This window comes from Neofelis nebulosa, chromosome 10 (assembly GCF_028018385.1).
Source record: "Neofelis nebulosa isolate mNeoNeb1 chromosome 10, mNeoNeb1.pri, whole genome shotgun sequence".
Taxonomy (NCBI): Eukaryota; Metazoa; Chordata; class Mammalia; order Carnivora; family Felidae; genus Neofelis; species Neofelis nebulosa.
Genome location: NC_080791.1, coordinates 68,773,610 through 68,799,856, shown reverse-complemented (window position 1 = coordinate 68,799,856; position 26,247 = coordinate 68,773,610). Strand labels below are relative to the sequence as shown.

The following is a 26,247-nucleotide window of genomic DNA, read 5'->3' as shown; positions in this document are numbered from 1 at the left end:
GCTGGCCAGCACCCCATTCCCTTGTCCCTGAAGGCCTAGGGGTAGTAAGTGTTCTCTGCTATTGTCAGCCCTGGGGTGTGTGACCCTCGCTGCTTCCTTTCAACCTACAACTTTGTAAGAGCACCAACTGTTCCCACCAGGACCTCAATGGATACCCGAGGTCGTGAGCACTGTAATGTGCATTTTGATTCCCTACATCAATCCTGGTGGGTGAAATTATCCTTCTAGAGCTGGGGAACCTGAGGATTATGACGGGTTCACTAAGTGCCCAGAACCACACAGCTCACTCAATGGGAAGGTTTTGGATTAGGCACAAAGAGTTGTACTCCCGTGCCTGGATTCTCTTTAATGACCGTGCAATATTGTCCTCTAACTCAAAATGCATTAAATGTCTCCACGCACTGGGCTGTCTTGACTGTGGTCTATTTTAGTAACAAAAAGAAACATTTTCAGTGCCATTCAAGACTTGACCTGTGATCATGGTTTCCCAATCCTATTGCTCCCCAAAGGTTATTGATCTACCATTGGACATAAAGGTGGCAAAGAATTACAATTCAAAAACCAACCCTTAGAAGGTATGAGCCATCACTCCCCGTTCGCAAATGATTCTGCACTTCAGTACAACAATCCCCAAGATTCACAGCCAGTGTGAACATCAGTGCCACAGAAGCTGGCCTGCTTCCAGAATTTTCCATGATCTGTTGTGTGCTGCAAGACACTATTTGCCAAGGGGTTAGGAGGACGGAGCTCTTGAAAAATAGGACCCCATAGGCAAAAGAAGTTTTGCAAAAACTATATTTTACTTTGTCGCTGCTTTGGAAATTCAGAGAATGTACCAAGCTTTAATAGGAGGAAAAGAAGCTCTTTTAACCTAGCTTTTCTGAACTAATTTGAACACGGTGTACTTTTTTTGTGGACACTTACTAATAGCTTTCCTAAATAGAAACTTAGCTAAACTTTCATTCTAAATTGTTAATACCCATACTTTAGCTACTTATAATTATTTGCCTATAAGGTCACTATAGATTCTCATTATGGTCTTTTGCATTGCTTAAAACTATCTACCGACCCAGGGAGGGGACCTGAGGCTTGTTAAGGGGGGACTCGAGTGCAGTGGAATACTTTGCCCCCACCATTACCACTACACGTGGCTCTTACCATACACTTTGAAAGGGAGCACTTTGGGGCACAGGGAGACATCCCTGTCTTATTGACAAATATCTCCTATGTTATTAAAAAGCAAACAAGCCCTCAACAAGTCCCTTTGAGAGAAATACAGGCCCAAGTTGTCCTTGTCATTCCTCAGTATTTCACTCTGCCCCTACGGCTATTATACAGAGGAATATGGTGACATGTTTAAGTTCAGACATCTAGTATTTCCTAAAATCATCCAGATTTCAGAAGTTTTTTCCTACTTTTCCCAGAATTAACAAAAGTATGTCTGGAATTCGAACAGATCAGTAGTTTCAAAATTGATTAATTCAAGCTGGCATGCAATACTTACTAAATAGGTCCAAATCATACCAAAAAGAAAAGGAGAAAAGAGAGAGAGAGAGAGAGAGAGAGAGAGAGAGAGAGAGAGAAAGGAAAAAAAAAACAGAGAAAATATAGCTGAGGAAATATCAGAAATACTCAAGAAAAATCCCTGTGTTAGTCCACATGTACTGCTCTAACAAAGTACAACACCCTGGGTAGCTTAAAAACAACAGAAATATGTTTGTTTCTCACAGTTCTGGAGGCTGGGAAGTTCAAGATCGAGGCACCAGAATGGTTGTATCTGGCGAGAACATGCTTCCTGGTTCATAGCTGGCACCCCCATTGCTGTGTCCTCCCATGGCGGATGGGGGAAGGGCGCTCTCTAGAGTCTCTTTTATAAAAGCACTAATCCCCCCCACCCCAGCAAATTATCCCTCAAAGGCTCGAGAGACTAACACCATCACTTGGGGGTTTAGGATTTCAACGTATGAAATAACATGTTCACAACATATTCACAAATATTCAGACCATATACTTACTACATTATTGGTGCAAAGACAAAAACCACCATCAAGATCACATAAAAGCGTCCCCCAGTTCTGGCAGCAGAAAAAAGGGAAGGATCTAAATAATGGAGATACCATACATCAATATGTACAGACTTTATGTATGGATTTACTCAGCTTCTGATCTAAAGTAGGGTGAAATCTGTGCAAGATAGTAACATTTGATTCTAGCGCCCAACTGAGTACAAAGCAAAAGATAAATATAAATGGCTACACACGCAGAAAACATTCAACCTCATCAGCAATCAAAGAAACTCAAAACAATTAAGATTGTTCCCTTAATCAAATTATAATAGTGAATGCAGAAAAGGATGTAAGCAGGCACTCTCATAAACTACTGTGGGAAGCATATATTGGCACATTACTTTTATTTTTTTATTATTTTTTAAAATATTTTAATGTTTATTTATTCTTGAGAGAGAGCATGAGCAGGGGAAGAGCAGAGAGAGAGGGAGACACAGAATCCGAAGCAGGCTCCAGGCTCTGACCTGTCAGCACAGAGCCCAACGTGGGGCTCAAACTCACAAGCTGTGAGATCATGACCTGAGCCGAAGTTGGACACTCAACCGACTGAGCCACCCAGGCGCCCCGGCACATCACTTTTAGGAAGTATTTGGTAAACCTAACAAGCAATTTAAAAGACTTCATATTGTTTGACCTAGTCATTCCACTGTAGGAGACCTACCCTATGGAAATAACATTAACTATGGAAAAATAGTTATACTAAAACTACCATCATATTTTCATCATGGCAAATAAATGGAAACCTACCAAAGTCCATGAAAAAGGGAATACGCTGGTAATCTATGGTACCTCTTCCAGATGGAATATTATGATATTATTGTCATTAAAATTACACTCAAGAATTGCTTACAGTAATTTTGTAACACGAAGTGTAGTGAGCAAAAGAAAGGTGTATAAAGACTAAAAATAAACAACAACAAAAAAACGTGCTGGAAAAATGCTGGAAATAAATACACTAAACTGTAAATAGTGTTTGTCTAGGTCAGTGCTGCTCAGAGTATGATTCACAGACCAGTAGCAGTCAGTGAACGGGGTGTCACCTAACACGACAAGAAGATAATTCAGAAACTTTTAGCAATTTGTTCTTCCTGTGACATCCAAGTACGCATACCATGGAATTGTACCGATAAACAGGATATAGACCAGCTCGAGTGCTGTCAAACGGGGATGGAGAGTTACAGGTTACACGAGCTACACAGCAGCCATACACGGGAGGACATCACAGTTTTATCACTGAAAATAAAAAAGAACCAGCCCTTTATCTAGGCCACTGGTCAGGTGGTAGTACTGTAGACAAATGCGTTGATCTTCCTCTTCTATATTTTCCATTTTTTGTAAGTTTATTTATTTATTTTGGGGGGGGGTGATGGAGAGAGAATGAGCGGGAAAGGGGCAGAGAGAGAGGGAGAGAGAGAGAATCCCAAGCAGGTTCCACACTGTCAGTACAGAGCCTGACTTGGTGCTCAATCTCACAATTTGTAAGAAATCAGGAGTTGGATGCTTAACCCACTGAGCCACCCAGGTACTCCTATTTTCCATTAAAAAAAAGTAATGCTATGTTGCTATTATAAGAAAAACCAACAATTAAAAAAAAATCTTTTTAAATGTTTATTTTTTTAATTTTTTTTTTTTAACGTTTATTTATTTTTGAGACAGGGAGAGACAGCATGAACGGGGGAGGGTCAGAGAGAGAGGGAGACACAGAATCTGAAACAGGCTCCAGGCTCTGAGCTGTCAGCACAGAGCTCAATGCAGGGCTCGAACTCATGGACCGCGAGATCATGACCTGAGCCAAAGTCGGATGCTTAACCGACTGAGCCACCCAGGCACCCCAATGTTTATTTATTTTTGAGAGAGACACAGAGACAGAGTACAAGCCAGGGAAGGGCAGAGAGAGGGAGACACAGAAACTGAAGCAGGCTCCAGGCTCTGAGCTGTCAGCACAGAGCCTGATGCAGGACTCGAACTCATGAACCACGACACCATGACCTGAGCCGAAGTCAGGAGACTCAACCTACTAAGCCACCCAGGAGCCTCTAAAACCAACACTTTCTTTTAATGCAAGCAAAAAGAAAAAAGATAAACATCACTTGACTGCTGTATCTTTAGAAAACTGTCCTATAGAAATATACAAACACATATTGAGAGGCAGGATGACGTAGTGGTTAAGAAAGTAATTTTTACGTACAACTGGGTGGCTCAGCCAGTTAAGTGTCCAACTTCGGCTCAGGTCATGATCTCGTGGTCCGTGAGTTCGAGCCCCACGTGGAGCTCTATGCTCACAGCTCAGGGCCTGGAGCCTGCTTCTGATTCTGTGTCTCCCTCTCTCTCTGCCCTTCCCCTGCTCTCTCTCAAAAATAAACAAACATTAAAAAGAATCAAATTTAAAGAAAGTAACTTCTAGAGCTGACAACCTGGGTCTGAATCCTGGCTCCACTATTTCCTAACTGGGCTAGAGGTTCAACTCTCTGTGCCTTGGTATATTCACACATGGGGATAGTAACAGAACCTACAGCGTAGCTACTCATGGGGTTGGCAGGATTAAATGAGTCAACATACATAAAGCTCTAAAACACCATAAGCTCTATATAAATGTTCACAATCGTTATTATAAATCACGGGCAGGGGTGAGAGCCACGGCCAGACCACATTTCCTAATTTTTTATTTGCAGAATTGTCGAGAGGAGCAGTAGCAGTAGCAATAATAGCAAGTAATACTAAGTGTTTAAGGTGAGCCAGGCTCCATGCTAAGCACTTGACATGAATTAGCTCATTAATTATTAATAACCCTGGAGACTGGTACTGAATTCTTTCCCATTTTGTAGGGGTTGGGGGGGGGAACTGAGGCTCAGGGAAATGAAGTGACTTGCCCAGGGTCACCAGACTGTTAGGTCTGTCTCCCTCCAGGGCACTGGGCAAGAGGACAGGGGGCTCTAGAGGCTACAGCACAAGCCCCTTGAGGGCAGAAATGCCCCGTGCCTTGTTCCCAGGGGGAGCCAGGATCACCAGCCCATTCTAAAGAAAAATTCCAGGACTTGTTTCCAGCCAGGGCCCTCACCCCACCCGCCTCATCCGGCCAGCAACAACAGCTGGCCTTCCTCCACCATCCGCTCAGGGTGTTGCTCCCAGGGAGTGATTTAAGCCCCAAGGAAGGCAGCTCTTGGAATGTGGCAGGAGGATGTAGGGGCTTGTGAGTCATTTCTCTCCCCTCCTCCGTGGCCCTGGATGCAATTTATTATCTTCGTCATGGGGTTTTCTGCTCCTGGTTGGCTGGGGGTGGGTGGAGGCAGTCATCCCTAAAAGGAAATCAGTCTGTCGGACGCAGAAGGAAGGACACTGGCGGCACCCAGCTGTTTGTGGGCCTGGAGGAATTCGAGGAGGCAGAAAGGCCTGGGCCGGGCTGGCAGACGCTTAGCCAGACACTGGCTTCAGATACCCACTTGAAGATGTTCCTGTGTGACTCTCTCCTCCCGTGAGAAATCTGGGCCTCTGCGAGCCCCATTTATCCTGAAACTTAAAGAGAGAACGGAAGTCCTTCCCTCAGAGAATGGGGGGCAGGGGGCCTGGGAGTGGAGAGAGAATGAAGCACACATGGGATTTTGCCTCGAAATCCAGAACATTCTCTCTGTATCAAGAACTGAGGAGGGGAGCCAGAGAATGTAATGTCTAAAAATTTGTGGCCAAAGAGAAGCATTTCCAATAAAATGAGAGATCAGGCTAACTGCTCATTTCCACCCTCTCTTTCAAAACTGATTAACAAGAAATATGAATTTTAAAGCGTGGGTAGCATTTTCCCCCCTAGTATTTCCTTCTCGAAAGCAATTTGGTAATATCCAACAAAATTCAGACCTAACACATTTTTGACTCAGCAATTCCATCTCTAAGAGTTTATTATATTATACAGATAAACAGATACAGAATGCTCTTATTTGTTTGCAAGCATGTTTAATGCAGCACTGTTTGGAGTAGCAAAACCCTAGTAAAAACAATAGGGAGATGGTTAAATTTAACTATGGCACATCCAGACAATGCATAAAGTTGCTTAAAAATTAGGTAAATCCATATGTGAAAGACACAGGTATATCTTGGAGATATTGAAGGTTCGGTTCCAGACTACCGCAATAAAGCAGATACCACAATAAAGTGAATCAAATGAACTTTTTGGTTTCCTGGTGTATATAAAAATTATGTTTACACTGTAGTATAATCCATGCAGTGTGCAGTAGCATTATGTCGTAAAAATGTTTAGACCTCTTTTAAAAAATATTTAAAATATTTTTCGCTAGAAAATGCTAACCATCATCTCAAGTTTCAGCGAGGCATAATCACTGACCGCAGATGATATAACAAACAATGATAAAGTTTGAAATATTGAAATATTGCGAGAGACATGAAGTGAGCCAATGTTCTTGGAGAAATGGCACCGGCAGGCCTGCCTGACACAGGGTTGTCCCAAACCTTCAATTTATAAAAAAAACAAAAACAAAACAAAAAGCAATATTCACGACACGCGATAAAGCAAAGTGTAATAAAACGAGGTATGTCTGTACCTAAGATGGGTAAGTGGGTAAGTGGAAAAGTATGGACTGCTGAACACCCTTTACTGTGGTATTCCAGTTGTATAAAAACAAGACAAGTGTGTATGCTTGTACAACAGAGCATTTCTGACACACTATTATTACATTATCATATACTATCATCATCATCATTATTATGATCACAGGTTACACTAGTCTATCTAAGTCCTAACTATAGGAAAGTAGAAAGGAGCCCTTACTTTTCAAGTTTTTATTTCTGGCCTCTTTGAATTTTTAAAAAAGTTTTTTTTTAATCTTTATTTATTTTTGAGAGAGAGAGAAAGAGACAGACAGAGTGCAAGCAGGGGAGGGACACAGAGAGAGGGAGACACAGAATCCAAAGCGGGCTCCAGGCTCTGAGCTGTCAGCACAGAGCCTGACGCGGGGCTCAAACTCACAAGCCGTGAGATCGTGACCTGAGCCGAAGTCAGATGCTCAACTGACTGAGCCACCCAGGCGCCCCAACTCTTTGAATTCTTTACCATAAACCTAAACATGTTTAGCTGGTTTAATAAAAATAGAAGCAATAATATTAACTGACTAAACAGAAGAGGGGAGTTCTGAGAGCACATAGACACAGCTCTTCCTCCAGGGCCCTGACAGCATCTGCCAGGGGCTCAGGTTGACAGAACGCCCACTGATAGCCCGGCCTTACTTTAAACACTTTGCTAGTACCAACTCCTTTTATTTTAATGACAACCCTGGGCCGTGAGTACTAGTAACATCCCATTTTACAGATGAGGAAGCTGGGGCTCAGAGACGATGATGAACTTGTACCAGGTCACACAGCCCGGACGTGGTGGGTGGGACCAGTCTGGCGGACTCCCGAGCCCAGAAACCTCCCTACCAGGCTGCTTCTCAATAAACGTTTGTTGAACAAGTGGACAAACTAGAAAAATTGCCACCAACTTTTAAGACTAGAGAAACAAAATTATTAAACAGTCACTGTTGTTGCCATTCATTCCTCGCTATTAATTATCATGATGAATGAAAAATAAACACTATATTGGGAAAAGCCAGCTGTGTTACAGAGGGCAAAGCATTGGCCTTGAGCTTGGAGAAATTAATTCAAATTCTCGCCCTACCACTTAGTAGCTGAGACCTTGGGCGAGTGACTTCACCTCTCTGAGCCTCAGTTTCCTCCTCTGTAAAGTAGGGATGACAGAGCCTCCTGGGGTTGCTGCAGGGATTAGATGTTACATCATACACGTTATATCATATATGAACGCCCCTGTGCGCTTGACATATGTTGCACACATGTAAAACCAGGAAGAGATGCTGAGGTTGGAATAAACTATGCCCGGCGCATCACCAAGCAGACCTCCGCCTTTCTCAACCTGCTGAGTTTTAAAAGTGAACTGACAATTCATATTACATGTACTCCAACGATCTGAGGAGGAAATCGGGGTTTTTAATTGTTCTGATCCTGCCACTAGAATATTGATTTAGGACAATTTAATACCATCTCCAAATGCCAAGCTTAATTTGCATCAGGTCAGAAGCTGGGCTGCAGAGCCCTGGCTGTTGATTTTACCCAGGGACTTGGGAGGGCCCGTGGCGTACCTTCCTCCTGGCCCGCAGCCAGCCCAGAGCTGGCTTCACCTGGGACTCCGAGAACTGGCCGGCTGAGAAGGCCGAGTCTTTGATGGATTTTCAGTGTTTAATTAAAGTGCAGCTGGGGCCTGGGGCCGTGCTGTACCTTTCAGCGAGATATTTGTCACGGGCTGCACAGCTAGCCAGGGCTGAGGCCACTGGGCCGGGGCAAAGCCCAGACTTTGCCTGGATCCCTCTCACCCCGGGAGTCTGTGCTTTCTGCCTTTCGGAGGCCCCAGGCTCATCTTCCCGAGCTCAGTTCTCCAGGCACTAAACGCCACCTCTGGGAGAATCTCAGAATCAGAATTCACACACGGGCCAATAGCTCCCAAACAGGGTCCCTGAGGACTTGCTTTAGAAAACATTCCAGGCCGCTCAGCTGTTCCTCAACAAACATGTTCTGTCCCCATCACTTCATTTACAGTCTAGGGGGCTACAGAGAGTCCACTCGTTAAAGTCTTCTTTTTTATTATCATTATTACAGAAAATTTCAAATACGCCCCAAAGTGAGAGACTAGAATGACAATCCACCATGTACCCATCACCATTCTGCACTAAGGAGCTGTTTGTGGTCCCCTTCTGTCCATCTATACCTCAATCCCTCCACTGCATTATCTGAGGCAACTCCTAGACGTGGAAAGAAAATGTTTATTTATTTTGAGAGAGAGAGTGTGCTCGAGCATGCGGGGGAGGGGAAGAGAGACAAGGAGAGAGAGAATCCCAAGTTCCGCGCTGTCTGCGCAGAGTCCGACTCGGGGCTTGAACTCACAAGACCACGAGGTCATGACCCGAGCTGAGGACCAAGAGTCGGAGGCGTCACCAACTGAGACACCCTGGTGCCCCGCCAAGTCCTAGACATTTCATCATGCCACCCGCTACACATTTCAGTAGTACCTGGAAAAGATAAGGACTTTCTTTTGTAACATGACCACGATACCCTTCTCACGCCCTACAAGTTAACAGCGATTCCTTAGGGTCATCAAATATCCAGTGAGAGCTTACACTTCCCTGCCTGTCCCATAAAAAACTTGCAGAAGCAGAATCCAAACGAGGTTCTGGCTGGGTGGGGTTTGGTGGCTTTGGCCTTCTCACCTTCTCTCATCTTCCCTTCAGCCCCCACCCTGCTCCGTGGCTTGGTGTGAGGGTTCCGGAAGCCCAGAGACACCATTTGCTTATGCCTTGGACACATAACCAAGCTCCCTGCTTTAGCCTCCTCACCTGGAAAACGGGAACAATAATAACTGTCTATCTCATGGGGGTGATTGTGGCGATTAAATGCATAGAACCGAGCCTCTCACGGAAAGACAAAGACAATTCCCAAGCACAGCATCTAGGCAACCAAACACAGTTACAGATGGGAGGGAAATGGAGTAAAAAGTGGTGCAACCTGCCACATTTTTCTCAGACTCTGAGCCATTGTTCCTGGAGAGATGGTAGAATGTTCGAGTCAAGAGTTGAGTCTCTGGAGCCAGACTACCCAGGTTCAAATCCTATGGCTTCCCGTCACCAGCAATGGCAAAACGACGCGTATTATTTGTCAAAATCCCTTTCCTTTCCCTCTGGGCAGACAACTGTGTTTCTTTGCCTCTCTTGCACTTAGGTGTGGCCACATAACTGACTGACTTCTGGCCGGTGGCAAGCGGGCAGAAGCGATATGCATCAAGTCTACGCCTGGCAGGTAAAAGCCTCCCACTGAAGTCTTGCTCTTTCTCACCAGCCCCCCTTGGTTGATCGGTGAGGACTCAAAGAACCTAGAAAAATGAAGAGCAGTAAGATGCAAGGTACTTGGATCCCTGAATGACCACGTGGGAGGCAATCCAATCAAGGGGGGTGGGGGAGGTCTGGCTGGCTCAGTGGGTGAAGCATGGGACTCCTGATCTTGGGGTTGTGAGTTCAAGCCCCATGTAGGTTGTAAAGATCAGTTAAAAAAAAAAAAAAAAAGAATGACGCCATGGGGTTTTGCTATAAGAGATAAACTTTTATTATGTTAACCTTCTGAGAATCTGGGGCTTATCTATTATAGCAGCTAGTGCTACCTTAACTAATACATTAACCTTCACTTTGGGCAAGTTACCTGGTCTCCCTGCCCTTCACTTTCCTCATTTGTAAAGGGGCAAAGCTGCCAATAATACCTATTTCACGGGGCAGTTAGGAAGATCAAATAAGTTAATGTATCTAAAGCATCTACTACATTGCCTGGCCCATTTAGTTCTGCAAAAGTACTTGCCCCTGATGCATTTGTGTTATTATCATTGTCTTTAGTATCATTATTTGAAAAGTAATGGTATACCATCAAGAATTTCCACATTTACAATTTGGGGCCAAAATTTTATTCCAGTCAATTTCTAGTTCAATAATGAAAGCTGGTGGTATAACAGGATTAAGACAATTTGCTCAGCAGGAAATATTTCAGGAATACAGTCATCCTGTTGAGATGAGTTGCACCTCGTACAGGATGCGGCAAGTCTCTGGCACTCCCAGCCAACTTAAAAAAAAAAAAAAAAAAAAAAAAAAATGGGAGGATGAGATTTTCCCGGCGTGTACCTTTCTGGGTTAGTGGCCAGAGCTCTCTTCATGCTCAGGACTGAGGGGAGGTGCACTGACCTCCTTGGACCTTAAAAGCCTGTGTACCCAAGAAGATCTACGAATGTCCAAACGGCACAAGAAACAATGACCTTTCAGGGCAACGCAAATGAGAACCACAGTGAGATACACTGGAATACTAGTTGGCAATGAGAAAGAATGAAATCCTGCCATTTGCTGCAACATGGATGGAACTGGAGGGTATTATGGTAAGCGAAGTAAGTCAGTCAGAGAAGGACAGATATTATACATTTTCGCTCCTGTGGAACCTGAGAAACTTCACAGAAGACCACGGGAGAAGGGAAGGGGGACAAAACGGTTATAATCAGAGAGGGAGGGAGGGAGGTAAACCATAAGAGACTCTTAAATACAGAGAACGTACTAAGGGTTGATGGGATGGGGTGGGGGAGAGGGGGCAAACGGGTGACGGGCATTGAAGAGGGCACTTGTTGGGATGAGCACTAGGTGTTGTATGGAAGCGATGAATCACAGGAATCTACCCCCAAAATCAAGAGCTCACTGTATACACTGTATGTCAGCCAACTTGACAATAAATTATATTAAAAAAAAGAAGAAGAAGAAGAAGCCAGAGCACATTCTCACCTCATCCGAAGCCTTTGAGAACTACATGCCCTGTGTTAAAATCCAGGCTCACCTCTGTGTGCAAATGACAATGCCATGACATATACGTGCTAATGAGTCTAAAGCTCAGGAGAGAGGTCATGGCTGGAAGTGTAAGTTGGGAGGTTACCAACACATCCAGGTAGGAGATGAAACGCTCATCCACGCTCCCATGAATAGTAATAACCCCATGTTACCAACCCTCCACAAACGCAAGTCTCTGACCCCAGATATACAAGCAGGGTTGGTTCTCCAACGTCCCCCTTTTTAGAGCATCAGCTAGACCACGAATCACACTTCCCAGAACCAGTAATACTAAATGGGCGAGGTAGCTGGGAGCCCAAATCACTTAAATTGATGTCATATCGTTTGAAAAGCTGACATTCGGGCCCTACAAATGGAACGACAATTGCCATCTATCCAATCCCTGGCCCTGGGCTCCTGTTTCCCACCTGCTCCAACACCAATTTAAGCAATTCTGAACTTTGATCTCCACGGCAGAATGTCTCAGATTTATTGAAGTGTCAGGTCCCACTTGTGCTAACATCCACCCCTGGCAGGGCCATTACAAGGTGTGAAATCTGGGTGCCCATCACCCCGGCACGGTGACAATCACAAGGAACGAATCAATCTGCCTCTCCATAGTTATCATGGGAGCCTTGTAATTTACCATAATGACAGGCACAGAGGAAAAGCAGGCGAAGGGATCGTTCTGTGCTCCAGGCACTTGGGACATGTGCTGGAGGGGCTACTGAGCCCACCAAGAGAGGCCTTGCAACTGTCAGCCAAGAGGCAATTGCTACTCCTTGCAAAGGGTTGTCTTGGCTCTTCCCTGTGTCCTGGGTTGCTTTACAATGGAATTGTGTCACCCTCCTTTTGCGTTTTTGCAAACAGCATCAAAAACTGTTGGCTCCTGCTGCCCCTGCTTCTCCCGGCTGTCACTATGAACTACCTGTCATCCACAGGTCACCTCACCAGGGCTGGGAGCCAGCGACAGCTCAGCCCTGGCAAAAAGGAAAACCCCTCTCCACTGAAAGTTTGTTTCCACGCCTGGCGTGGAGCGGGGGGGGGGGGGGGGGGGGGGGGGTGGATGAGTGAGGCAAGACCCAGGGTTCCTGTGTAAACATTAGGAGCCTCCTCACTTACCTCCGCTTGTGGGGTCAGTGACTCCCGAGTCCACACTGAGGCTGTAGCCTGCTCCTGCCCCTCACCTGCTCAGCCGGAGTCCTGACTTGCCTGCTAAGTTCTACCAGTGTCTGCCCCAAGCCCCTGAATCTGAGACCCCATCATGGACTTGGATAAGCCTCCCTGATTCAGAACGCAGGCACCCAACAGATGCGAACAGAACGAACCTCTGCACCCTGCCACTTCAATGCCTGCCCCAACGAAGCTGGAATTCCCTGTCCCACAAATTTGCAGACCCTGTTCCTGAACCCCTCCCTAATTTTGCCTCTCCACGGGGGCTACGGCCAGAGCCACGTTGGCTAGGAATTGTTTTGCATTGAAGAGTCAATGTAAATACTGCAATTGGCAGATTACTGGTTGTACTGATGAACACATCCCAGAAAGGAGGAGTAAGCGTGGATCCTGCTCCATGGAGCACCCTGGTGTTTTGGGGAGCCCCGTGACCTGGGTTGATGTCACTGAGGGAGCAGAAACAGTCTAGTAGCCTCGCCTCCAGGCCATCCCACATCATCACCATCATGATCCCCAGGAGACCTACTGCGTTTTCATGAAGAGCATCATTCATGGCTCCTCATTGCCCGACTGGGATTTTCCCAGCACAGAAGAGGGGAGGGGCCTCTGGATTTTAAAAGAGATAAGGAAATGAGTGAAGGGAACGCAGCATGATTCAAGGATGAAATAAATGCCCTGACACACCACTCCCTGTGAGGGAGTCAGCCTCCATAAACGACTCCCCGGAAACACTCCCTGGGGTGCTGGGTGTGATAATTCCATGCTCCATCTGGCTCAGATCCACTCTTAGCAGAGGAGATGAGACACCTGACTGCTGACTCCTGATGCAGGTTGAGGAAACTGAGCCCTGGAAGCATCAGCCCAGCCCCCTCAGTCAAGATCCCTCAGAAACTCGGAAGGCTCCTGAATCCTATCCCTTCTCTTCTGTCAGCCTGGGGTGGGGAGGGGTTTCTTCCTCCAGCTTCAAGACCCTGCTTGCAAACACCATGTCTCCTAAGGGGTCCTCAACGCTGGCAACCCAAATTTGTCCACCATAGCACTCCCCACGGTCTTGTCATGACCTCCTGTTTGTGGTTATTGAGTGTGGGGCAAGTCCAAGAATTCCGAAGTCGGGAGGTGGGGAGGAAGAGACCAAGACAAGGAGGGACTTGTTGATCAAACCTTCACTGGCTCTCACATGAACGGGGGAGAACTCAGCAGGGCAGGGGGTGGCTGTGACTCCCAGGGGAACTTTAAGGAAAACCATTCCAAAGGCACCGTGGGCCCTGTTAGAAGAGCAGGCAACTTGGGTTGATATACCAGGCCACGTACGGATGGAAGGATGGGCCCAAGAGAATGTTCTGAAATAAAGACCTGCCTGTACTACAGCTTACCGTGAACATGTTACTGGCCAGGAGGGAAATTGCACTCCCCTGACCCATAACCCTACCCCACACCCCACAACTTAGGTGCCCTGGTCCTGCTAGCTGGAAGCAAACAAAAACTTCTGGCCTGACAATGTTGGTTTTACTTTCCAACAGCCTACTGGGAAGACCACCCAGACCCCAAAGCAGAAATTTCTCTGTGGTCATCAATGATAAACTATCAGTGTTACACAAGCCAACTGGCACCCTTTGACCCTATAACTGTACTTCTGGGGTTCTATCCAAGGAAAATTGTTCTTAATTTTTATTTTTTTATTTTTATTTTTATTTTTTTTAAATTTTTTTTTTCAACATTTTTTATTTATTTTTGGGACAGAGAGAGACAGAGCATGAACGGGGGAGGGGCAGAGAGAGAGGGAGACACAGAATCGGAAACAGGCTCCAGGCTCCGAGCCATCAGCCCAGAGCCTGACGCGGGGCTCAAACTCACGGACCGCGAGATCGTGACCTGGCTGAAGTCGGACGCTCAACCGACTGCGCCACCCAGGCGCCCCTGTTCTTAATTTTTAAAAAAGCTTTAGGCAGCATTATTTCTAGGGGAAAAAAAAAAAGAATGGGAGAGGACCGAAAGAAATGGGTGAACAAGAGAACATTCACTCAATGAATATTATGCACCTATAAAAATATGTTTAGTAATATTTGTAACACAAGTTATATTTATATAATAAACCAAAAATACAGTTATAGGATTTTTATCTGTATAATATACATGGCATACTTATGATTATAAAAAGTTATCATGAAGAAAAAGAACAGACAGAAGTAAACCAAAATTACAATAGTGATTGCCTTTGAGAGGTGGAATTTGCACGCCTGTTTTCTATCTTCCCATAAATCCCAAAAGCATGGGTTAATTTTATAATGGGAAAAAAACCCCACTTTTGTTAAAAAATTAGATGCTAAGCAATTTGGTTCATTCTTTGTTCCCCTGAGAAAGTGTGCAATAGTAAAGAATATTTCTGTTTTGGGGCATCTGGGTGGCTCAGTCGATTAAGCCTCCGAATTCAGCTCAGGTCATGAAGTCACGCTTCGTGAATTTGAGCCCTGCATCAGGCTCTGTGCTGACAGTGCAGAGCCTGGAACCTGCTTCAGATTCTGTCTCCCTCTCTCTCTGCCCCTCCCCCACTCATGTTCTGTCTCTCTCTCTCTCTCAAAAATGAATAAATGTCAAAAAAAATTAAAAAGAAAAGAATATTTCTGTTTCAACTAAGTTGACGGCTTCTTCCATCCATGGCCCACCTTCTCCCTAAGGCCTGTGTGAAAGAAACACCAGGACACTAGCCACAAAGATGGTTTTTCTCAGGCTTTAGGAGGCTGGTGTGTTCACGGCGACAGAATGATCACTTAGCACGTACTAGTAGAACCAGATTTTCGGTGAGTCCTACAGTGATCCGCACTCCATGCAAATGCACGTCCCGGGCCACAGCAAGGACACAGCATCTACAATTAACAGATTGCGCAGCGAGCCAGTCTGCCCTTTTAGTAGGTTCTATCTGTTGGCGGGTGGGAGTAGGGAGTCTCGTAGTGATTGAGCTCTCTCGTTAAGCAGCATGGACAGTGGCCCTGCTCTGGCTGTTTTGCAGATTTCCCTGGCTGAGCACCTGGTGAGTAAAGGAAGCTGAGAAGCTCAGGAAGGGATGAGCAGGGCAGGGGAGCGAACAGGCAGACTTCGGACTTTGGGGAATTACAGGAATTCAGAATCTCTCTTGCAGAGTTTGGGTCTTTGGTCTCCCCCAAACCTTGCCAAGAGGCTATTTCACTCAGTGCTCCATCATTCACGCACTGTCCTGCATACCCACAACACCATTTCCACAGGGCAAGCTTTTCTGGATGAAAACGAAGAACTCCGGCCTCTACACTCGGACTGGTCACCGCCCTTGGCCAGTGGGCCTCCTTGCAGGCTCCCAGCCTCCACTGCATCATCACTACCCCTAGATCCTAGGACCCAAACCTCTGGTCCAGGGGGGGCCTTGTATGTTTGTCAAAGAACAGGGATAAATGATAAAGTCCTTCCACAAAGGGTAAAGAGATTCCTGGTAGGAGGAGGTAGTTTTATAACATGTGCGCACACACACACGCACACACACACCCACATACACGCCCAGCATTTGAGGCCTGGATGGAATCAGAGGACCAGAATTGTCATCCAAGGTTCGGCAGAGTTTGAAGTAACCTGGGGACACCCTCAGTAGGAATCAGATGCCCACTGATGATTCAGGCGGTTAGTTAGCCATTTTGCAGAGAACCTGTTTAGTACCTGGTGCCAGGCAAGGCACGTGGGGTGCAAATGTGAGCAGACCAGACATGACTCCTGCCCTCCCAGAGCCCACAGGGAAAAGAAGAGAAGGGATGAGGTCAGGGCCTAAGCTAGATGATGAGGCCTCCTTGTCCTGAGGGCTCTAGTCCTCAGACAAAACCGTCATACGGATTTTCTTAACTGATTTCAGGCCGCAGAACATACTGAAAACTTAACAGAACGCTTATACCTTTTTTTCAAGGTTTTTTTTTTTTTCAGCTTTGTTATAATTGGAATTGTTGTAGAGCTTTCCCCAAATGCGTTCTTTTTTCCATGACAGAGAGTAGGATTTTAGATGCTTACAAACGTTTACATAAGGATTTCATCTCTTCTGTACTAATGGCTAAAACATAATTATGAACTGTGCTTGTTAACCAGACAGAGATATTCCATGAGACACGATTCCTAATATGGAGGTGTCCTTGGGCTGGGGCCCACTTATCCTGGTTCCCATCTCCTCCTCCCGACACAGAGGTGCCTTCATTAGTGGAGGAAAGAAAGAGGTCTTTGTGATGATGTCATTCCCAGACCACCCTACACAGACAATAAAACTGAATTTGAGAGAAGCCTGGTGAAATGAGAGCTCAGAAATCATAGAATGCCAGAACTGCACGGGCTCTCGGAGGTTATGTAGCCTAACCTGCCGATGTTAGAAATGGGCCAAGAGGAAGAGGCCTGAGATTACACAACCAGTTAGCAGGGGACTATTTTCACCAAGGTAAATATGGGGAAATTCACTGCACGGAAACTCCAATATCGTTAAGCGTTAAATATTATGCGAGGCAGGAGGGCTACAGGAAGGGGGCTCTTGCCACGTTGGGCGACAGGCTCACCCACAGATGGTCGCAGTGCAATGCGGCCAGTGCTACAACAGAGCCACGGACAAGGTGGGGTGGGACCACAGAGAAGGAAGCACCTCGCTCCCTGGGCGAGCTAAGGAAGGGATCAAGCTGAAGGGGAGCTCTGAATTGGGTTTTAATGACTAAATAGAAGTTTGTTGTATAGAGAAAGGAAAAAGGTCATTCCAGAAATTTGGAACAGCATGTAGAGAGGTTAAAACGTGCAAGAACGTGATGTGTCTGGGGAATAAAGGGTGGTTTGGTGTGGCTAAAATGGAGGCTTCCTGAAAGGGAATTAAAGGCAAGACCAGAAGGGGAGACCAAGGAGCAATTGAGAAGGTCCTGAACGCCAGGCTAAGAAGTTTGCCGGAGGGGATATTATCCTTGCACTTAAATAAAACGGTATATTGACAAAAGGATGAAGGGGGGGTTGAATAAAAAAGTACCAGAGGACTAGCAGGGTGGATGTACAACATGTCAGCTGGAAAATAAAAACAGTAAAATTTTATAAAATGAAACAATCTCAAAGGAGACAAAGAGCACTTGTGAGGCCTGACCCGAGGCGAGGAGGGAAGGTCGAATTGGCAGGTCTCCCTCAGAGACAGTTGTGTATGGAGACACATGGAGCAGGGCTGGGCCCACCTCTGCCCACGGGCTGTAGCTAGCCTGCATCTATTTCTGTTCAGCCCAACTGCTAAGAACGGCTTTCACATTTTTAAATGACTGAAAACAAACAAGAATATTTTGCGACACATGAAAATTACATGAAATTCAAATTTCAGGGTCCATAAGTCAGTTTTATTGGAACATGGCCACATGTGTTCATTCACCTATTATCTACAGTAACAAGGGCAGAGCTGAGGACAGGTGGGGGGCCAGCAAAGTCTTGAATAGCTGTTTGCCCTTTTTTAAAAAATTTTTTTAAATGTCTATTTCTTTCTTAGAGAGATCATGAGCAGGGGAGGGGCAGAGAGAGCAAGAGACACAGAATCTGAAGCAGGCTGCAGGCTCTGAGCTGTCAGCGCAGAGCCTGACGCGGGGCTCGAACTCACAGACCGTGAGATCATGACCTGAGCCAAAGTCGGTCGCTCAACTGACTGAGCCACCCAGGCGCCCCACTAATTGCCCTTTAAGAAAAGGTTGCTGACTTCTGAAATATAGGATGACCATGGCCTTAAGCAACTGGTGGGATGGTGGGAGAGGAAAAGCAGATTGAGGCAAGTGGGCAGTGTAGTAATTCCCTCGAGGGCAGTGCTGAATTGGAGGAACCTGTAGCATACCCAAAAGACAGTGGAAAGATGTGCCTGGACTACAGGTGAAAGATCTGGATTTAAATGTGGATTTGGGCATCATCAATGGGCAGATGGTCATTGAAGCCATGGAAGTGAGATAATCCATGGGAGAGAAAAACATAAACACACCCCAAAACAGAGAGCAAAGCCGGCGAAGTCAGAAACCCAGGAAATGCTACTGAGGGAATACACAGACGAGAAAAGTCCAAGAAGGAATCTGAGAAAGACAAGGCAAAGACACAGGGAGCAATTTCAGAGTGAATGAGGGCAAGGGAGAAGATGTTTTAAGGAAAAGAGAGCTAAAAAAGAAATGTCAAGAGCCCAAGTGCAATCAGGACAGAAGAGGAGACCGTGGGTCCTGGAGCAGCCCAAGTGCAATCAGGACAGAAGAGGAGACCGTGGGTCCTGGAGCCGTCAGCCAGGGAAGCTGAACAGTGGGAACAGGTGGAGACCCGATGGCCTCCAGGACTCCACGCATAACTGCCTTCCTTCATCCCACTAGCCACTCCCACTCAGTCTCTCTCCACAGGTCCTCAGTGTTCAAAAGCCTCGGGGCTCAGGCCCTGGACCTCTTCTACTCTCTAGCCCAGACACCTCCCCCCTGAACTGGCCTCTCAGAACTAACATGGCTGCTGCGACGTCCAGCGGGCACCTCTACTGACCAGGCCCCACGTGCTTTCTCCCCAAACCAGCTCTTCTGGTGGACTTGTCCAGCTCAGTTAAAATCAGTCTTGTCTATCCAGTTGTTCAAACCCAAGTCCCTGGAGTGCTCTCAATTATCTGCTTGTCTTCCCTCCAACCTTGCAGGAAACCCTACCCACCACGTCTTCAAACTACATCCAGGGTTCGGTGTCCACCCCTCCACTCCGGGCGCCACCACCACCCTCCCAGGTCATCAGAGCAGCCTCCTAGCTCGTGTCCCTGCTTTGACCCCCTCAGTCACTTAGCACCAATGATCCCGCTGAAACAGAAGTGCAGTCGTCTTATTCTCTATGCAACACCACCCACCCCCCCCCCATACCTTCCTATCTCATTCTGAGTAAAGGCCCCAGTCATACAATCGCCTCCAGGGTCCTGCGCAACCTGCCCCCACCCTCAGTCTAATCACTGAGACCTCACTACCTTCCACAACAGTGCTTGCTCTCTCCTCCAGTCACAGTGACCTCCATGCTGGTTCTCAACACATCACATCCACTCCTGCCTCAGAGCCTTTGAATTCGCCATTCCCTCTGCCTGCACTGCTCTTTTCCGAGATACACATATGACTCTCTCCCTCACTTCCCGCAAGTCTTTATTAGAATACTCTGTTCGGGGCGACCGGGTGGCTCAGTCGATTGAACGTCCAACTCTATTTCGGCTCAGGTCATGATCCTAGGGTCATGGGACTGAGATCCCCATCGGGCTTTGTGCTGAGTGTGGAGCCTACTTAGGATATTCTCTCTCTCTCTCTCTCTCTCTCTCTCTCTGTCTCTCCCTCCCTCCCTTTGCCCTTCTCCCCAGTTTGTGCTCTCTCTCCCACTTCTGAGATTAAAAAAAAAAAAAAAAACAACCCTTCTCAGGGAGGTTTTAGCCATCCTATTTAACACCGCCAACCATCATCTCTCATCCCTCAACACCCTATGTTCTGTTTCCTGCTTTATTTTGCTCTAAAGCCCCTATAACTACTCTAATACAATACACATAATTTGCCAATTTATCTTGTTTATTATCAGTCTCCAATGCTAGAATGTAAGCTCCATGAAGGCAGGGATTTTTGTCTGTTTTCTCCCCCCACGACACCCCAGCGCCTAGCATGGTGCCTAGCACATGGTATGCACTCACTAAATGATTACTGAAAGAGTGAGGATAGTGGGTCAGGAAGTGACTAGGAAATAAGAAAGTCAGTACAGGCAAGTCTTTCAAGACCTCTGGTTGAGTAGCTTAAGAGGAAATCATCATCAGGAGACTTTCTTTAAATGGGAAAGGCTCAAGCGTATTTACAGCATGTTAAGGGGTAGAGTAGCTATGAAAGAGATTGAAGATACAAGGGCAAGGGTATTTAGCTATGCCAAGTCTGGGGGAAGCGGAAATGGATGGTTCTCACAAACAAGGGGACAAGGAACCTCTCTGAAGGGACTGGGGCAGGAAAGGAGCATGAAAGGAGGTGTAGATCTGGGGCAAAGAAGGGAAATTGAACAAGTTCATACCTGGTACACAGTTTTCTATCTCAAGGTCTGAGTTCGAGCTTGAGTGGTGAGGGTTTGAGGCGGCACTTTAGAAAATAAGAATGCATGCTGCTTAGGGGAGAAGAAGAGGACTGCTCAGCAGGGCTGGGGGTCCCCCCCATTCCATAAATCTGTTGCAGACTTTTGGGATTTTCCTCAGTTACACGGGAAGGCCAATGATAACCAAAGGTGTTAGCTCTAGAATTATTATAAAGTTATCAGATTAAAGCCCTTATTGGACACTTCGGGTACTGGACAAAATGCTAAACTCTAAGGGATAATAAAAAAAAAATGGGTAAATGATAGGAATAATCATTGTTGCTGACCCAATTCAGGGCACCTTCAGCTGGCCAATACAATTCAAGATGATGTCCCTGGAAAGAGCAAGTCTTGAGGACAGATCTGGAGGAAAAAAGGGGCTCTTTGGCAAAGGACTCTGAAAGGCTAGTCTAAGGACCTACACCAGAGGGCTGTGTATAGCATAAATGAGGACCAGAACCTCAAAGGAGAAGATCCACAGTGAAAAACAAAGCCAGTTAACTACAACTCATGAAAATGGGCCCAGATATTCTAAAATGCTGAAATGTGACATTTTGGAATCAGGAATAGTGGACGTGCAAGGAAAGATCCCTAATTTCCAAAGGGACCAAAGCAGGATTATAAGGGCTTCATAGTGTCATGAGCTCCTTGGTCATCTGCAAAACCCATAGAATCTTCTGCAGTCCATAACGAAAAGACTATCTCAAATTAAAGACTATGTCAAATTGAATTATCGATTTTAATAGCTGCCATTCATTACTCACACCATGCTATGCATGTTACATATTATATCTCCATTTTACAGATGAAGAAAAACAGACACTTGGAGAGATAAGAAACTTGTCCTAAGTCATAGCAATAAATAAGGGGTGGACCAGAAATCAAACCCAAAGGTGTCCGGTCCCAGAAATCATGGTTTTAACCTCTATTTTCTCTTTATGGTGTTATTTTTTTCTTACTGAAGACACAGGAGTGATGACTAGTTTTAATGTATTCTTCTGAGATTTACAGTCATTCTTTGATGTATGCAGTAGGCATTCTTAGGAAAGCATATTTTCATATGAAATTATTGACTCAATAATCTAACATGTATTACGTCTTTCCAATCTTTGTGTCCTACAGTGGGACAACAGGTGTCAAGTGAATGAATGGCAGTCCTTGGGCCCAGGAGAATTCAGTGCTCAAGCACTGAGATAATATGTAGATAGACTGATATCAGTGAACTTGAGGAATCATATTGTAGAAAATTGGGAGGGTGGAAATAGAAGAAAGCAGTTTCTGCAAAGCACAGAGCTGAAGGTTTATGCAAGATCTAACCTTACCAGTATCGAAGTGAGGGTTAGCGGGCCCTTAACAGGTACAGCAATGATCACTGAGACCCAGCACGCACACACCAAGAGCAGGTCATTTCAGACCAACCCCACTGCCTTCTTTGAGCTCACAGAACTACCACCTGTGGGGCAAGCAGCTGGGGCTGGGTGTGGGGGGGCCCCTTAACAAGAAGTGTGTGCTCTTCAACTCACCATTTACATCCCCTGGATTAGTTAATAGGCTGAGTCACAGAACCAAGACTTAACAGTTAAGCATAGCCAAAGACACAAATAAGATCTTGCACCTGGTTTCAAAAACCCAATTGAGTCCATCTGAGATAAGAAAGGGGATGGTTCAGGAGCAAGAAACGTAACAATGTCTTTGAGTCACGGTGCACCTAAGTGGTTCAGTCGGTTGAGCGTCCAACTTCCGCTCAGGTTATGATCTCAAGGTTCATGAGTCTGAGCCCCAGGTTATGATCTCAAGGCTCATGAGTTTGAGCCCCGCATCGGGCTCTGTGCTGACAGCTCGGAGCCTGGAGCCTGCTTCAGATTCTGTGTCTCCCTCTCTCTCTCTGCCCCTCCCCGGCTTACTCTCTCGCTCTCGAAAATAAATAATAAGACACATTAAAAAAAAAAAAGTCTTTGAGTAAGCCGATAGGAAACTCAGTGAGAGAGAACAGTGTGATGTAGCTGAGAGAATAAGGAAGAACAGCCTTCGCTGCACTGCTGGAACCTGGCGTCTGTACCATAACAAAGGAGGGGACAGCCCTGTTCTAACCTGGACCAGACTACCACACTACTACATGGACTTCTGGGCAGCTCACTTTGAGAGGGTCTGCTATGATTTTCATTTTCCCCACTCCCCACTATGATCTCTGCACTGCTCTGTGCCCTGAGGAAGCTGACCCCTACACGTTGCATTGTCCAGATTCCTTGCCTGGTGACGTCCCACTGGGTGCAGCCAATCAGGAGCACCAGCAAGGGAGTCAGGGGCAAGAAGAGAGAACGAACACAGTATCTCTTGTGCCAACGTCAACGTCTCCCTGCTCCGTCTCCACATTCCTGACAGTGGCTGTGTTTCTGTCCAGTGTCAGACGGCACCCTCTTCTGTAGTTCCAGCTCTCTGTGGGTTCCGGCTTGCTCCCCCTGTCCCTTCAGGTCTAGAGGTGGTAACAGCTTCCACCTGTCGGTTGCTAGCTCCCAAGTTCCTTATCGTCCTTTCTGGGTTCCCTTACCCCTGCCCTCACCTGCGAAAGTAGTCCCTTCACTACAGTATTTTCAAAATCCCGATTGAGTTGACCTTCTGTTTCCAGCAGAGCTCCCAAATGAAACTGAAGGGGTAGGAGGCCAGCAGGCCAAAAAAAAAAAAAAAAATCGTGCCTAGGAGGACCAACTAGAGGAACAGAGGATGTTTGTGCTGGTGAAGGGAAGGCTCCAGAAAACAGGCTAATCCACTTGAAAGAAGTGAAGGGCTACTATCAGACTCATTCTCCTGGCTCCATGAACAGTACTAGATACAGAGAGACCAACTCTGAATTTTTACCATAAACTTTTCTAAAGAGTGGGCAAAGGTGGGGTGAGCACTCTCAGTAGGCCACAGGCTTCAGAAATTCCGAGTTGTTTAGTCTTGGCAAGGCAGCCCATACCAGGAACACAGTAGGAAAATCCTAGAAGGGTAGTTTAGGGCTTTCCAAGCCAAGATGTCATGATTTGCTACCGGCTATATACTACTCAGACCGTGGTTTACCAAAATAGCCAAACTGGGGGAAAACCATGTTTGCTCACTCCAAAATAGAAAACAGCAGCTTAGTTCTTTAAGTGTGATAATTCTCAGCACTGACGTTCTTTTTTTTTTTTTACCCTTTCAGACACCTCAGAAACACAGACCTTATTTTACATCTCAGCATCACAGCCCTCAAAAGGATTATTTCCCAAACCGCTAAGCAGTCCATGAAAAACTTTCATCAAGCAACTTCTATCGACACATCTATCACCAGAACTTCTTCAGAACTGTCACCTCATTTGTCAGACCAAAATCCGAGAGGTGAAATCTGCCAATGACACAGAATATTTTACATGCAAATTGTCCTGGGTGGGGGAAGATCACCTCAGTCCACGCTGGTGGGGAAAAAGAAAATGTTTTTTTACAAGAGCCCTCAACTCCTGAGTTCACAGAAGGGTCACAGCGCGTGATGCTAAGTGTGTCTAATCCGAGTTTTCTCCTTGACTGCGAGTTCCTCATTTATTACAGGGCCCGACCGCTAGGAAAGCCAGCTTTTCCACTCATTCATTCCACAAACATATGATGCCCGATCACTAAGAGCGCCCTGCTGGTCCCTGGGGGCGGACACAGGCTCCAGGGGCCGATGCTGCTTCTAGAGTTCCGTGGGTCCAGGAACCCAGCTGCTTTGAAAGGCCAACGAGGGCAACGAGCGCGAGCGCGGCGCCCAGGAAAGTTTCCGCAGGAACTTGGGGAACGACGGGCGCGGGCCTGCGGGAGGACGCCGCCTCCGGCTGGGGGCCCGGCCGCCCCCTCGGGCCACGCGGCGCCCGCCCCCGGCCCAGCGCGGGCGTCGCCGGGTCCCGGGGACGCCCTGCCGGGGCACCACCGGGCCCTAGACACCCGGAGCGGGACAGCGGCGACGACCAGCGGGGCGCGCTCGGCCCCGGCCCGCATTTCGGGCAGCGCGCTCCCGCGCCGCCGCGCGCCCCCACCGCGTCGGGCACCCGCGGCGCGCTCCCGCCCGGCCCCGGAGTCCCGGCCCCTCAGCCCGGGCCCTGCAGCGCGCCAGGCCCGGCCGCACTCACCCTCCTTGGCTTTCTTCCTCCGGGCCAGCGTCCCTCCGAGTTTCCCCAAGAAGGAGTCATCTTTCTTCCGGGACGGGGGCGACTTGGGAGTGGGGGACTTGGGGACGGAGGGCGACTTCTGCGGGGACGTAGCCATGGCGGCGGAGCGGGCAGCCGCGCGCGGGCCGGCCGGGACGCGGAGCTGGCGCTGGGCGGGCGCGGCGGGACTGAGGCTGCGGCTTTCCAAACGGAAGCGGAATTATTCCAAGCATTTGAGGCAGCTCACGCTCGCCTTTCCCTTCCCTCTCTCCCTCCCTCGCGCCGCCCTCCGCCCTGGAAGGAGCTGCGCGCTCGGGCCCTTGCCGTTTGGGCCTGTGTCCGCGCCCCTTGGCTGCCCAGAGAAGGGAGGGCGCCCCAAATCTGCCCCTTGCGGGACGGTTGGCCTTGTCTCCGTGTGTGTGTGTGTGTGTGTGTGTGTGTGTGTGTCCTTCCAGCCTGGGAGCTCTCGAACCTAGAGGACACATTGCCCCTGGCCTTTGCACCCCTTACAGATCCTGGTACGAATCGGGGGCTCAGTGATTTGTAACGCAAAGCGACCGGTTACTCTGTCCCCCCAGTGTCTTCGCTGGGCTGTTGGGTGAGGAGCTTCCACTCCCCCTGAATTTCTACCTGTACGGTTATTAGGCCCATGTCTTGTGTCCACGAAAGAGTGAGTCAGCTCCGGGAAGAGTGAACCAAAATGTGTTTAGGTATATCCATGTTCCTGCCCTGATCTATGGCTGTCAACCTCCTCTCGAGACGGAAAAGTTCGAAGTTCATGAGCGCAGCAGGGCTGAGGCTTCTTATTTTTTACCAGACACCCGCATCTAAGCAGCTCAAAGCCTTGTACAAAGGAGGATCCCAAATGTTGGTGGAAACACGAATGGGAAGGTCCGACCATGGGCTCCTGTGAAACAGCCCCCTCCCCCAAACTTTTCCTGCCTTAACTGAATGCAACACGATGGCAACCAGACTCCTTTGGGATAACAGGGGAGTGACACAAGCCTCAGTGTTTCAAGGACTCTTGCTGGAAATGATGAAAAGACACATTTTATTGTGCTGGCCCACCTGAGGTTTTCATTGGGACTCTCCTGGCTGTCTCTCACAGCCCCCCTCACACAGTCCATTGGTAACTGTGTTTCTCCAAGTAGCTGCAGCTGGTTGACCCTGGCTGCTCACCTGACCCAAAGAGGCAAATGTTTGGAGAGCAGCCAATCAGATAGTCTCAGTTAAGGATCTGAACTAAGCTAGAGACTGTTGTCAGAAGTTGAGCACTTAGAGATGATCATGAAGACACCATACTGAAAACATGTCCAGTTTTAGCCACATGCTGGTGGATCAGTAGAGAAAAAGCCAAGAGAGCAAAGAAGTGGTTTC

At 47.2% G+C, this 26,247-nt stretch overlaps 1 protein-coding gene across 7 annotated transcripts in view; it reads right to left on the bottom strand.

Annotated features, from left to right (window-relative positions):
- PARVA (parvin alpha) overlaps positions 1-25,191 on the bottom strand; it is a 192,656-nt gene extending 167,465 nt beyond the window's left edge. For 6 of the 7 annotated variants that reach the window (XR_009249771.1, XR_009249773.1, XR_009249774.1 and 3 more), the window contains exon 1: positions 24,853-25,191. Coding sequence is in view for 1 of the 7 variants with exons in the window: in XM_058688275.1 (XP_058544258.1) it covers positions 24,853-24,988 (136 nt within the window). In the remaining 6 variants the exon portion in view is untranslated. The remainder of the gene's footprint in view (positions 1-24,852) is intronic. The other variant, XM_058688275.1, reaches the window with a different exon arrangement.
- Between the last annotated feature and the right edge of the window lie 1,056 nt (positions 25,192-26,247).